The 15,248-nt window shown below is 49.3% G+C and overlaps 1 protein-coding gene across 1 annotated transcript in view; it reads left to right on the top strand.

Annotated features, from left to right (window-relative positions):
• The window catches only part of LOC138452918 (NACHT, LRR and PYD domains-containing protein 12-like), a 2,075,892-nt gene that overhangs the window by 987,525 nt on the left and 1,073,119 nt on the right, over positions 1 to 15,248 (top strand). Inside the window, exon 4 of the mRNA XM_069605266.1 lies at positions 6,373 to 8,116. Coding sequence (XP_069461367.1) covers positions 6,373 to 8,116 — 1,744 coding nt within the window. The remainder of the gene's footprint in view (positions 1 to 6,372; positions 8,117 to 15,248) is intronic.

The following is a 15,248-nucleotide window of genomic DNA, read 5'->3' as shown; positions in this document are numbered from 1 at the left end:
ATGATTCCCTGAAGCACTGTAAAATGATTCCCTGAAGCACTGTAATCCCTGAAGCACTGTAAGATGATTCCCTGAAGCACTGTAAAATGATTCCCTGACGCACTGTAAAATGATTCCCTGAAGCACTGTAATCCCTGAAGCACTGTAAAATGATTCCCTGAAGCACTGTAATCCCTGAAGCACTGTAAGATGATTCCCTGAAGCACTGTAAGATGATTCCCTGAAGCACTGTAAAATGATTCCCTGACGCACTGTAAAATGATTCCCTGAAGCACTGTAATCCCTGAAGCACTGTAAGATTATTCCCTGAAGCACTGTAAAATGATTCCCTGAAGCACTGTAATCCCTGAAGCACTGTAAAATGATTCCCTTAAGCACTGTAACATGATTCCCTGAAGCACTGTGAGATGATTCCCTGAAGCACTGTGAGATGATTCCCTGAAGCACTGTAAAATGGGTCCCTGAAGCACTGTAATCCCTGAAGCACTGTAAGATGATTCCCTGAAGCACTGTAAAACGATTCCCTGAAGCACTGTGAGATGATTCCCTGAAGCACTGTGAGATGATTCCCTGAAGCACTGTAAAATGATTCCCTGAAGCACTGTAATCCCTGAAGCACTGTAAAATGATTCCTTGAAGCACTGTAAAATGATTCCCTGAAGCACTGTAAAATGATTCCCTAAAGCACTGTAATCCCTGAAGCACTGTAATCAGATATCAACTTTCTGTCCATTGTCTTTTAAATCAGGCACTAGGTAGTAGGTCAACCTTCTCTTTCTGAACTTCATGTATTTTGTTCATTAGAAGTGCATTTAAATGTACATCGTTTACAATGGCGTTACCTTTGCTTATTGAATATTCTGACAGTCCTGGCCTAGCGGAGTAACACCTTCCAGGGAACACCCTACAACCAGAATAACATTGTAGTAACTGAAAAGCAATGAGATGGGTAGTGTTGCCTATGCCTTCCTGCCAGATACCCCTACATACAGGAGTCCCTGCTCCCTTCCTGCCAGATACCCCTGCTTACAGGAATCCCTGTAGCCTCCCTGACAGATACCCCTGCATACAGGAATCACTGCAGATTTTCTGCGAGAGACCCCTGCATTCAGGAATCCCTGCTGCCTTCCTGCCAGATACCCGTGCATATGTGAATCCCTGCTGCCTCCCTGCCGGATTCCCCCTGCATTCAGGAATCCCTGCTGCCTTCCTGCCAGATACCCCTGTATACGGGAATCCCTGCTGCCTTCCTGCCAGATACCCCTGCATACTGGAATCCATGCTGCCTTCCTGCCAGACACCCCAGCATAGAGGAATCCCTGCTGCCTCCCTGCCAGATTCCCCCAGCATTCAGGAATACCTGGTGCCTTCCTGCCAGATACCCCTGCATACAGGAATCCATGCTGCCTTCCTGCCAGATACCACAGCATACAGGAATCCCTGCAGGCTCCCTGCCAGATACCCCTGCAAACAGGAATCCCTGCTGCCTTTCCACCAGATAACGCTGCATACCAGAATCCCTGTTGCCTCCCTGCCAGATACCCTTGCATACAGGAATCTCTGCTGCCTTCCTGCCAGACACCCCTGCATACAGGAATCCCTGCAGCCTCCCTGCCAGATACTCTGCATACAAAAATCCCTGCAGCCTCCCTGCCAGATACTCTTGCATACAGGAATCCCAGCAGCCTCCCAGCCAGATACTCCTGTATACAGGAATCACTGCAGCTTCCCTGCCAGATACCCCTGCTTACAGGAATCCCTGCAGCCTCCCTGCCAGATACCCCTGCATACAGGAATCCCTGAACCCTTCCTGTCATATTCCCCTGCATACAGGAATCCCTGCAGCCTTTCTGCCAGATACCCCTACATACAGGACTCCATGCTGCCTTCCTGCCAGATACCACAGCATACAGGAATCCCTGCAGCCTCCCTGCCAGATACCCCTGCTTACAGGAATCCCTGCAGCCTCCCTGCCAGATACCCGTGCATACAGTAATCCTTGCAGCCTCTCTGCCAGATACCCCTGCTTACAGGAATCCCTGCAGCCTTTCTGACAGATACCCCTGCTTACAGGAATCCCCGCAGCCTCCCTGCCAGATACCCCTGCATACAGGAATCCCTGCAGCCTCCCTGACAAAGACCCCAGAACACAGGAATCCCTGCTGCCTTCCTGGCAGATTCTCCCTGCATTCAAGAATACCTGCTGCCTTCCTGCAAGATACCCATGCATACAAGAATCCCTGCTGCCTCCCTGTCGGATTCCCCTGCATTCAGGAATCCCTGCTGCCTTCCTGCCAGATACCCCTGCATACAGGAATCCATGCTGCCTTCCTGCCAGATACCACAGCATACAGGAATCCCTGCAGCCTACCTGCCAGATACCCCTGCATACAGGAATCCCTGCTGCCTTCCCGCCAGACCCAGATACCCCTGCATACAGGAATCTGCACTGCCTCCCTGCCAGAAACCCTGCATACACAAATCCCTGCAGCCTCCCTGCTAGATACCCCTGCATATAGGAATCCCTGCAGCCTCCCTGCCAGATACTCTGCATACACTAATCCCTGCAGCCTCCCTGTCAGATACTCCTGCATACAGGAATCCCTGCACGCTCCCTGCCAGATACCCCTGCAAACAAGAATCCCTGCTTGCCTTTCCGCCAGATAACCCTGCATACCGGAATCCCTGTTGCCTCCCTGCCAGACACCCTTGCATACAGGAATCCCTGCTGCCTTCCCGCCAGACCCAGATACCCCTGCATACAGGAATCTGCACTGCCTCCCTGCCAGAAACCCTGCATACACGAACCCCTGCAGCCTCCCTGCTAGATACTCCTGCATACAGGAATCCCAGAAGCCTCCCAGCCAGATACCCCTGTGTACAGGAATCACTGCAGCCTCCCTGCCAGCTACCCCTGCTTACAGGAATCCCTGCAGCCTCCCTGCCTGATACCCCTGCTTACAAGAATCCCTGCAGCCTTCCTGCCAGAAACCCCTGCATACAGGAATCCCTGCAGCCTTTCTGGCAGATACCCCTGCATACAGGAATCCATGCTGCCTTCCTGCCAGATACCCCTGAATACAGGAATCCCTGTAGCCTCCCTGCCAGATACCCCTGGTTACAGGAATCCCTGAAGCCTCCCTGCCAGATAACCCTGCATACAGGAATACCTGAACCCTTCCTGACAGATTCCCCTGAACACAGGAATCCCTGCAGCCTTCCTGCCAGAAACCCCTGCATACAGTAATCCCCGCAGCCTCCCTGCCAGATACCCCTGCTTACAGGAATCCCTGCAGCCTCCCTGCCAGATACCCCTGCATACAGGAATCTCTGAACCCTTCCTGTCAGATTTCCCTGTATACAAGAATCCCTGCAGCCTTCCTGCCAGAAGCCTCTGCATACAGGAATCCCAGCAGCCTTTCTGACAGATACCCCTGCTTACAGGAATCCATGCAGCATCCCTGCCAGATACCCCTGCATACAGGAATCCCTGCAGCCTCCCTGACAAAGACCCCTGCATACAGGAATCCCTGCTGCCTTCCTGCCAGATTCCCACTGCATTCAGGAATACCTGTTGCCTTCCTGCAAGATACCCGTGCATACAGGAATCCCTGCTGCCTCCCTGTCAGATTCCCCCTGCATTCAGGAATCCATGCTGCCTTCCTACCAGATACCCCTACATACAGGAAACCCTGCTGCCTTCCCGCCAGACCCAGATACCCCTGCATACAGGATCTGCACAGCCTCCCTGCCAGAAACCCTGCATACACGAATCCCTGCAGCCTCCCTGCTAGATAACCCTGCATATAGGAATCCCTGCAGCCTCCCTGCCAGATACTCCTGCATAAAGGAATCCCTGCAGCCTCCCTGACAAAGACCCCAGAACACAGGAATCCCTGCTGCCTTCCTGCAAGATACCCATGCATACAAGAATCCCTGCTGCCTCCCTGTCGGATTCCCCCTGCATTCAGGAATCCCTGCTGCCTTCCTGCCATATACCCCTGCATACAGGAATCCATGCTGCCTTCCTGCCAGATACCACAGCATACAGGAATCTCTGCAGCCTCCCTGGCAGATACCCCTGCATACAGGAATCCCTGAACCCTTCCTGTCAGATTTCCCTGTATACAAGAATCCCTGCAGCCTTCCTGCCAGAAACCTCTGCATACAGGAATCCCTGCAGCCTTTCTGACAGATACCCCTGCTTACAGGAATCCATGCAGCCTCCCTGCCAGATACCCCTGCATACAGGAATCCCTGCAGCCTCCCTGACAAAGACCCCTGCATACAGGAATCCCTGCTGCCTTCCTGCCAGATTCCCGCTGCATTCAGGAATACCTGCTGCCTTCCTGCAAGATACCCATGCATACAGTAATCCCTGCTGCCTCCCTGTCGGATTCCCCCTGTATTCAGGAATCCATGCTGCCTTCCTGCCAGATACCCCTACATACAGGAATACCTGCTGCCTTCCCGCCAGACCCAGATACCCCTGCATACAGGAATCTGCACAGCCTCCCTGCCAGAAACCCTGCATACATGAATCCCTGCAGCCTCCCTTCTAGATAACCCTGCATATAGGAATCCCTGCAGCCTCACTGTCAGATACTCTGCATACACTAATCCCTGCAGCCTCCCTGCCAGATACTCCTGCATACAGGAATCCCAGCAGCCTCCCTGCCAGATACCCCTGTGTACAGGAATCGCTGCAGCCTCCCTGCCAGATACCCCTGCTTACAGGAATCCCTGCAGCCTCCCTGCCAGATACCCCTGCATACAGGAATCCCTGAATCCTTCCTGTCAGATTCCCCTGTATACAAGAATCCCTGCAGCCTTCCTGCCAGAAAACCCTGCATACAGGAATCCCTGCTGCCTTCCTGCCAGATTCCCCCTGCATTCAGGAATCCCTGCTGCCTTCCCACCAGACCCAGATACCACTGCTTACAGGAATCCCTGCAGCCTCCCTGCCAGATACCCCTGCATACAGGAATCCCTGAACCCTTCCTGCCAGATTCCCCTGCATACAGGAATCCCTGCTGCCTCATTTCCAGATACCGCATCATATAGGAATGCCTGCAGCCTCCCTGCCAGATTCCCCTGCATACAGGAATCCCTGCTGCCTCATTTCCAGATACCGCATCATACAGGAATGCCTGCAGCCTCCCAGCCAGATAACCCAGCATACAGGTATCCCTGCAACCCCCTACTAGATACCCCAGCATACAGCAATCCCCACAGCCTCCCTGCCAGATTCTCCGGCATACAGGAATCCCTGCTGCCATCCTGACAGATACCCCTGCATACAGGAATCCCAGCAGCCTCCCTGCCGGATTCCCCCTGCATTCAGGAATCCCTGCTGCCTTCCTGCCTGAGACCCCTGCATACAGGAATCCCTGCTGCCTCCCTGCCAGAAACCACTGCATACAGGAATCTCTGCAGTCTAAGTGCCAGATACCCCAGCATACAGAAATCCCTGCTGCCTTCCTTCCTGCCAAATACCCTATCATACAGGAATCCCTGCAGCCTCCCTGCTAGAAACTCCTGCCTACTGGAATCCCTGCAGCCTCCGTGCCAGATACCCCAGCATACAGGAATCCCTGCTGCCATCCTTCCTGCCAAATACCCTATCATACAGGAATCCCTGCAGCCTCCCTGCCATATACCCTAGCATACAGGAATCCCTACTGCCTCCATGCCAGATACCCCTGCGTACAGGAATCCTTGCAGCCTCGCTGCCAGACAACCCTGCATACAGGAATCTGTGCAGCAATACGCAAACATTATAAAGGCCAAGGCAACTACCATGTCTGCCAGCGCCAGGCAGCTGCCACTGTGAGCTACAAACCTGAGACTCACCACTATGGGGGCGATGCAGACGCCAAGGTAGGTAACTCAAGGTCTGGGGTACGTGCCCACGCACCAGCTGCCAGGCCTCCCCTAGACAACGTGGGGCCATACTGAACCTGAATGCTAATTAAGACATCAGTCATGAACTGGTACAGCCCCCTGCTGGGAGGTGCCCACTTCTCTGTGGGATGAAGAGAAGGTTCTGTTTTGCCATCAGTAGATCTGAAACGGCGAGAGTTTGGAAATCTGAATAATATCTGCCCCGATGTCACTCTAGAGTACCTGAAATACTCCTATGAAGACTCTCCATAAGATGTGCTTTTAAGAAACATTTGCCCTTTTAAATCTGCTCCACACTCTGCACAGAGCAGTTTAGAGACGCTCCAATCAATGAGTAGACCTTCCGCAAGCATTATGGACTGTACACAATCCTGCCATTTTACATATTTCTAGTGTTTATGCTGGAGACTATTTACTAGCCAAACTCTTCCTCACCATTCTACGTGTTTCTTTTCTCTTCTGATACAGATCGCAAGAGGAAGTATAAGGAATATGTCATGGAAGAATTCAGAAGCATGAAAGAGCCAGGAGATAGGATGGGTGAACATGTGACATTAAACAAAATGTATGCAAAACTCCTCATTGTAAAGAATGATCGTCCAGGTGCAGAGAAAGAGAAAAAGCATGAACTAACGTCCTGTGGAAAGAGACATCTGGAGATGATGGCCAAGAGATCTACAATGTCGTACTCGTGCATTGGGGATTTATTTGCACCTGAAAATGGTGGGCGCGTCCCCAAAACTGTTGTGCTCCAGGGAGCGGCCGGCATTGGAAAGACCACGACAGCCCGAAAGATCATGCTGGACTGGGCCTCAGGGGAACTCTTCCAGGACAGGTTTGAATATGTCTTCTACATACACTGCCGAGAACATAACCAGAGCGGAGGGCAGGAGACCATCGCAGACCTCATCTCACACAGCTGTGATGGGGGAATGCCCCTATCAATGGACGAGGTAGAGGCAGACCCCAAAAAAGTGCTCTTCATAATTGACGGCTTTGATGAACTTAAAGTGCCTAAAGACTTTCTACATGCCAGTAAGAATCCAGTTGAGAAAACATTAATACATTTAATAAGGAAGAGGTATCTTTCACAGTCATACCTGTTAATAACAACCAGACCCTCTGCTGTGAAGACCCTCATGAAATGCATGAAGGATAAGCGCTTTTCAGAAATTCTCGGTTTTTCTGAAAAGGAACGGGAGGACTATTTCTCTAGGTTTTTCGGAAAGGAATTATATGTAAAAGCTTTTAAGATTGTGAAAGAGAATGAAGTTCTCTTCACTATGTGTTTTGTGCCAATCATCTGCTGGAGTGTTTGCACCGTCCTTCAGCAGCAGAAGGAGGAACACAATGACTTTGTGTATGCCTCGAGGACCACCACTTCTGTCTACATGTCTTTTCTCTCCAGTGCCTTAACGCAACAGTGCAGTGGCTCAGAGCAGCCCATTACCTGCACAGCCCTGAAGAGGTTGTGTGCATTGGCCAAAGATGGCGTCTATGAAAAGAAAGTACTATTTACTAAAGGGGATATCACTCGACATAGCCTAGATATGCCGGCCATTCAGTCCCTATTCCTAAATAATCACGTGTTGAAAATAAAAAACAAAGACTACTTGTTGTACAGCTTCCTGCACTTGAGCTTACAGGAGTTTTTTGCTGCATTGTTTTATTTACTGGGAGATGATAAAGCATCACCAGGACCTGGGCAGTGCCCAGAAGGAGATGTGAAGAGTTTATTGGATGACTACAGAAAACAGGAAAAGAATCACTTGGCACTGACTGTGCGCTTTCTCTTTGGTCTCCTCAATGAGGAGGCACTCAAGGATATGGAGGAGATGGAGGAGATGGAGGAGATGGAGGAGACATTTAAGTGGAAGATTTCATCAGACCCAAAACCTGCCTTGCAGACATGGATTAAGCAAGAAATCGGCCAAGGCTGCTGTGAGATTACTGATCAGCAGATGGATCTGCTCCACTGCTTGTACGAGATTCAAGATACACAGTTTGTGGAACAGGCAATGGAGCACATTGACACCATTCAGGTGTGTGGGAGATCCCTGCAGCGAGAATTGAGTGTCATGGACTGCAGAGTGCTGGCTTTCTGTGTAAAGAATGCTCCTGTACATACAAACATTGATATCGCCCACATTACACTGAATCCGGAACATGTCAGCGCACTAACACCAGGTCTAGCAAAGTGTTCCAGTCTGAGGTAAGCCACACAGTTCTCTTACGTAAAAGTTAATTATTGGTTTTGTTTAAGAAAACTGCAGGGCTCCTGTTCTATGAGCCCAGAACGTCAATGAATGGCGCAGAGCTGGACTGGGAACCAAAAGTGGCCCTGGAAATTATTTTCAAAGTGGCCCCATATTTCGCCGAAGGAGCGAGCATAGCACGTGAGCCCAACCCTTTTATGAGGGAATTGTGAGTATCCCCCAAGAAGATGTTCGATACAATTAGTCCAAATTAGTGCGTTTAAACCATGTTTAAATCATATATGGATTAACAAAAATTCATGTTTTAAATAAGTTCATGATCTTGCAAATGTCTGTCTTGGGTTGATTAAGTTAAGTATGAAGAAGCACTGCCCACTTAGACAAAGACAATTTCCTGCAGAAAAGGTTTGCATTTGGGCTAATTTGCATACCCACAATGCATTTGATCCACAGTCATTCCACACTCAATCGGTTAGAAGAAAAGGCAGAGGGTCACGGCTGCACCTTCTACAAATTAAAAGAAAGTTAACCATATAAAAAATAAAAGAAACAACTTGCAGAAGAAAAATTCTGAGAGGTCAATTAAATGTGACACGTTTGACTTGCTGTAATCTTGACCCGGACAGGCTAAACAGCATCAAATATTTTAAAAATGAGTTTGGAAAAAATATATGAATTGAATACTGACTTCATATCTGGTCGGCTTGAACTCTGCATTCGTATTTTGTTATTGGTTTATATAGTTTGAAACTAGCTAGGCAGCAACAGAGTGCGGTGACAGGGAAGTTACAGGTTGTACTAGCTTGTGAATCCCACACTAGGGGGTCGGCATATAACCAGGGTATTCAGTCCCGTCCTGGAATGCAGGTGCATGAAGGCCTCAGTATGGTGTTCCAGTAGGCCAGGTGCCGGGCGTAGCAAGAGAAGGCCTGTCTCCTGGTTTAATCTTGATTCGTGCAATGGTCTAGCATTACACCTGAGTCGCGACTCGCAAGTAGGCAATGGTTGCCTTATGTGTCATGCGGGCAGTTTTGATGAGTGTCCAGGATGGTTGGGAAGTCTACTGTGTGCTTTATGCATGAAGTGAACACAGCCCAGATTTATGAATGGTACACCCCTCCCATGTCTCATTGGTACACTGTTTGACCACTTGAGTTCACTGAATACGTCTGTACACTTGTCTAAGTGTTAGGGAGAATTCTTATAAATGTGCTAATTCCCTTCATGTTAGAGACCTCCAGCAACTTTGCTGGATTTTGAGGACTTCATTTTTTTACCTAGAAAGTGTGTGAGCCTTTTTTCCCACTCTTTCATGTGTTTTGATGTGTGTTCTTTGATTATCGAGTTTTAGATAACTCCATGGGCATCATCTTTTGATGTGTGTTACACAGCACCTTCAGTGAAGTGACACAGGGATGTCTTTTTAGACTTCCCAAAGGTTTAAGTACCTTCTCTGGGATAAACTACTGTTTCCCGGAGAATGTAAAGTGAAATTGACTTTACTAGTCTTTTCCAACTTCCTAGACCCAGCACACGCCATCTTACAATGCAGTGCTGGAGGGGTTACCTAATATCCCCTATGTCTAGAAACTCATGTAGCAGTCAAATGCTACTCTTTCCTATCGAAATGGCTGGTGGCAGTGGTTTTACAACGAATTACCATGATTTTTCCCGACCGCGAACGCCGGTAGCTAAAAATCACGGGAGCCATGTTTTTCAAGATGGCGCCTTAAGCCCCTTTGTTTAAACAGGTCCCGGTCTTCTTTTTTCCCCATTTCTTTTTGGAAAGGTCCTTTTAGTGTTTGTGTTTGAGCGCCAAACCAGGTTTGGTCCCTTTGTTCGTGTGACTTTGGTGGGCTTTAGGACTGAAGTCCGCCCATGGTGTCTGAGTGTCTGGGGTGGGCAGGAAGTGAGGGAGGTGCCCAAAACTCCCTGTGCTTAGTCTCCTAGGAGACCCAAATGCACTCTGGCATGATTGGCTGGCTGACTGTCCAGCAAGGACAGCCACCCTGCTGGGTGAATGACAGCTAGGCTGGAATGAAAGGGAGAAAACTGTTTGAAAGGCGAGTCTCGTCGACTGGAAGGCAGAGTCGACCACTGGACTGAAAGAACCAAAGACTAGCTGGAAGAGGACGGCTGCTGCAACCACTGGACCGTCGGTTTTCCCGGTGAAGCCCTGATGCAGGTCCGAATTGCCAAACTCCATTCGACAGAGAAGCTCCTTCAAGGATGGCTTCTTCCTTTGAGTTGGTGGGACAAATCAACTCGTAAGGCACCTGGATACCATTCTCAAGGCTGGTTAGGTTTAACCAGGGAGAGGGACACCAGTTTGTGTTCTTGAATCTACAACTACTCAAACTAAAGTGACTCCATTTTGTTTGCTTTCTTCAACGATCCCGTGCAGTGCAGGAGTCCCCCAACGTCCTCCCTCTTGTCCCCAGGACTGAGGCTCAGGAACAGCGAGATCTGCAGGAACTGCCAGGAACCACGACTTCAGCAACATTTGTTTTCTTCATACAACGGTACTGTGCCAACCCAATTGAGAGAACGCCACTCTCGCGGTGAAATTTGGTGAAACTTTCCCAACTCGCAGGCCTAATCAGCCTGTGACCCCACAAATGATTCTTTTTCACCTAAACCACTTCTGAGAATTTTTAGAAAGACTTTACTGTTTGATACCAGAACTGCTCTTTCTTATCCAGAACGCAAGCCCATTGACTTTGGCCTGGCCTATTGACTTTAATTGAACTATTCTGGTGACCCGAAACTATTTGCACTGCCTAGAAAGTATATGTAATCTATTCAACTTACTTTTTACCTTTTTTCTCACTGCTAAGTAACTGAACTGCCATTTGGCACCTTTTTCAGGGGAGCTCAAACTGTCTCATAAACTTAGAGTTTTGTATTATATATTGAAGTGTATTGGTATATAATATTAAGTTGTCTTCTTCTTGTGAAATGTTTTATAAATGATTGCGTAATAACTAGAAACCTTGAGTATAAGTGTCTACTTGAACCACTGTGATTGAAATTCCTCTGTGTAACTACGTGTACTGCTCACATTCACTCTTGAGATAAGCCTGGCTGCTCAGCTCACTACCAACAAACTGTGTGGTACAGACTGATACCAAAGGTTGGCCTTGCTTACACCTGTAGTCCTAATTGTGTGTGGTGGTCCCAGAGGGTACTGCATGCAATTCTGTCTAACAAGTTTTGCATTCTATAACCGAGAGTGTTATGTTACATCTGCGTGGTACACATACTAGACAGCCATGGCTTTGCACACAGCAGTGTATATTCGAGTGGTACACATTGGACAAGACTGGAGGACCCGCACTGTGTGAGCCATACTCATGCATTGAACTAACTTATATAGCGCATAGCACGAATATGTGCTCAACAAAACCTGTGCATGCATCGGAGCTCCCCAAACAGTGCATTGCTGCAGAGCATGCAGTGTGCACCACTAAATTATACAGCGCATAGCACGACTATGCGCTCAACACAACCTGCGCATGCATCTGAGCTCCCCAAACAGTGCATTGCTGCAGAGCATGCAGTGTGCACCACTACATTATACAGCGCATAGCATGACTATGCGCTCAACACAACCTGCGCATGCATCTGAGCTCCCCAAACAGTGCATTGCTGCAGAGCATGCAGTGTGCACCACTACATTATAGAGAGCATAGCACGAATATGTGCTCAACAAAACCTGTGCATGCATCTGCGCTCCCCAAACAGTGCATTGCTGCAGAGCATGCAGTGTGCACCACTACATTATACAGCGCATAGCATGACTATGCGCTCAACACAACCTGCGCATGCATCTGAGCTCCGCAAACAGTGCATTGCTGCAGAGCATGCAGTGTGCACCACTACATTATACAGCGCATAGCATGAATGTGCGCTGAACACAACCTGCGCATGCATCTGAGCTCCCCAAACAGTGCATTGCTGCAGAGCATGCAGTGTGCACCACTACATTATACAGCGCATAGCACGAATGTGTGCTCAACAAAACCTGCGCATGCATCTGAGCTCCCCAAACAGTGCATTGCTGCAGAGCATGCAGTGTGCACCACTATATTATACAGAGCAAAGCACGACTATGCGCTCAACACAACCTGCGCATGCATCTGAGCTCCCCAAACAGTGCATTGTTGCAGAGCATGCAGTGTGCACCACTACATTATACAGCGCATAGCACGAATATGCGCTGAACACAACCTGCGCATGCATCTGAGCTCCCCAAACAGTGCATTGCTGCAGAGCATGCAGTGTGCACCACTACATTATACAGAGTATAGCATGACTGTGCGCTCAACACAACCTGTGCATGCATCTGAGCTCCCCAAACAGTGCATTGCTGCAGAGCATACAGTGTGCACCACTACATTATACAGCGCATAGCATGACTGTGCGCTCAACACAACCTGCGCATGCATCTGAGCTCCCCAAACAGTGCATTGCTGCAGAGCATGCAGTGTGCACCACTACATTATACAGAGCAACTACATTATACAGCGCATAGCATGAATATGCGCTGAACACAACCTGCGCATGCATCTGAGCTCCCCAAACAGTGCATTGCTGCAGAGCATGCAGTGTGCCCCACTACATTATACAGAGCATAGCATGACTATGCACTCAACAAAACCTGCGCATGCATCTGAGCTCCCCAGACAGTGCATTGCTGCAGAGCATGCAGTGTGCCCCACTACATTATACAGCGCATAGCATGACTATGCGCTGAAAAAAACCTGCGCATGCATCTGAGCTCCCCAGACAGTGCATTGCTGCAGAGCATGCAGTGTGCACCACTACATTATACAGAGCATAGCATGAATATGCGCTGAACACAACCTGCGCATGCATCTGAGCTCCCCAAACAGTGCATTGCTGCAGAGCATGCAGTGTGCACCACCACATTATACAGAGCATAGCATGACTATGCACTCAACACAACCTGCGCATGCATCTGAGCTCCCCAAACAGTGCATTGCTGCAGAGCATGCAGTGTGCACTACCACATTATACAGAGCACAGCATGACTATGCGCTCAACACAACCTGCGCATGCATCTGAGCTCCCCAAACAGTGAATTGCTGCAGAGCATGCAGTGTGCACCACCACATTATACAGAGCATAGCATGACTATGCGCTCAACACAACCTGCGCATGCATCTGAGCTCCCCAAACAGTGCATTGCTGCAGAGCATGCAGTGTGCACCACTACATTATACAGCGCATAGCATGAATGTGCGCTCAACACAACCTGCGCATGCATCTGAGCTCCCCAAACAGTGCATTGCTGCAGAGCATGCAGTGTGCACCACTATATTATACAGAGCATAGCACGACTATGTGCTCAACACATCCTGCGCATGCATCTGAGCTCCCCAAACAGTGCATTGCTGCAGAGCATGCAGTGTGCACCACTACATTATACAGCGCATAGCATGAATATGCGCTCAACAAAACCTGCGCATGCATCTGAGCTCCCCAAACAGTGCATTGCTGCAGAGCATGCAGTGTGCACCACTACATTATACAGCGCATAGCATGAATATGCGCTCAACACAACCTGCGCATGCATCTGAGCTCCCCAAACAGTGCATTGCTGCAGAGCATGCAGTGTGCACCACTACATTATACAGCGCATAGCATGAATGTGCGCTCAACACAACCTGCGCATGCATCTGAGCTCCCCAAACAGTGCATTGCTGCAGAGCATGCAGTGTGCATCACTACATTATACAGCGCATAGCATGAATGTGCGCTCAACACAACCTGCGCATGCATCTGAGCTCCCCAAACAGTGCATTGCTGCAGAGCATGCAGTGTGCATCACTACATTATACAGCGCATAGCATGAATGTGCGCTCAACACAACCTGCGCATGCATCTGAGCTCCCCAAACAGTGCATTGCTGCAGAGCATGCAGTGTGCATCACTACATTATACAGCGCATAGCATGAATGTGCGCTGAACACAACCTGCGCATGCATCTGAGCTCCCCAAACATTGCATTGCTGCAGAGCATGCAGTGTGCACCACTACATTATACAGCGCATAGCATGAATGTGCGCTCAACACAACCTGTGCATGCATCTGAGCTCCCCAAACAGTGCATTGCTGCAGAGCATGCAGTGTGCACCACTACATTATACAGCGCATAGCATGAATATGCGCTGAACACAACCTGCGCATGCATCTGAGCTCCCCAAACAGTGCATTGCTGCAGAGCATGCAGTGTGCACCACTACATTATACAGCGCATAGCATGAATGTGCGCTCAACACAACCTGCGCATGCATCTGAGCTCCCCAGACAGTGCATTGCTGCAGAGCATGCAGTGTGCACCACTACATTATACAGAGCATAGCATGACTATGCGCTCAACAAAACCTGCGCATGCATCTGAGCTCCCCAAACAGTGCATTGCTGCAGAGCATGCAGTGTGCACCACTATATTATACAGCGCATAGCACGACTATGTGCTCAACACATCCTGCGCATGCATCTGAGCTCCCCAAACAGTGCATTGCTGCAGAGCATGCAGTGTGCACCACTACATTATACAGCGCATAGCATGAATATGCGCTCAACAAAACCTGCGCATGCATCTGAGCTCCCCAAACAGTGCATTGCTGCAGAGCATGCAGTGTGCACCACTACATTATACAGCGCATAGCATGAATATGCGCTGAACACAACCTGCGCATGCATCTGAGCTCCCCAGACAGTGCATTGCTGCAGAGCATGCAGTGTGCACCACTACATTATACAGAGCATAGCATGACTATGCGCTCAACAAAACCTGCGCATGCATCTGAGCTCCCCAAACAGTGCATTGCTGCAGAGCATGCAGTGTGCACCACTATATTATACAGAGCATAGCATGAATGTGCGCTGAACACAACATGCGCATGCATCTGAGCTCCCCAAACAGTGCATTGCTGCAGAGCATGCAGTGTGCACCACTACATTATACAGCGCATAGCATGAATGTGCGCTCAACACAACCTGCGCATGCATATGAGCTCCCCAAACAGTGCATTGCTGCAGAGCATGCAGTGTGCACCACTACATTATACAGAGCATAGCATGACTGTGCGCTGAACA

The sequence above is a fragment of the Ambystoma mexicanum genome, chromosome 4p (genome assembly GCF_040938575.1).
Source record: "Ambystoma mexicanum isolate Mex_15411 chromosome 4p, UKY_AmexF1_1, whole genome shotgun sequence".
Taxonomy (NCBI): domain Eukaryota; kingdom Metazoa; phylum Chordata; class Amphibia; order Caudata; family Ambystomatidae; genus Ambystoma; species Ambystoma mexicanum.
The sequence above is the reverse complement of the archived record's forward strand: the minus strand, read 5'-3'. Positions and strand labels throughout refer to the sequence as shown.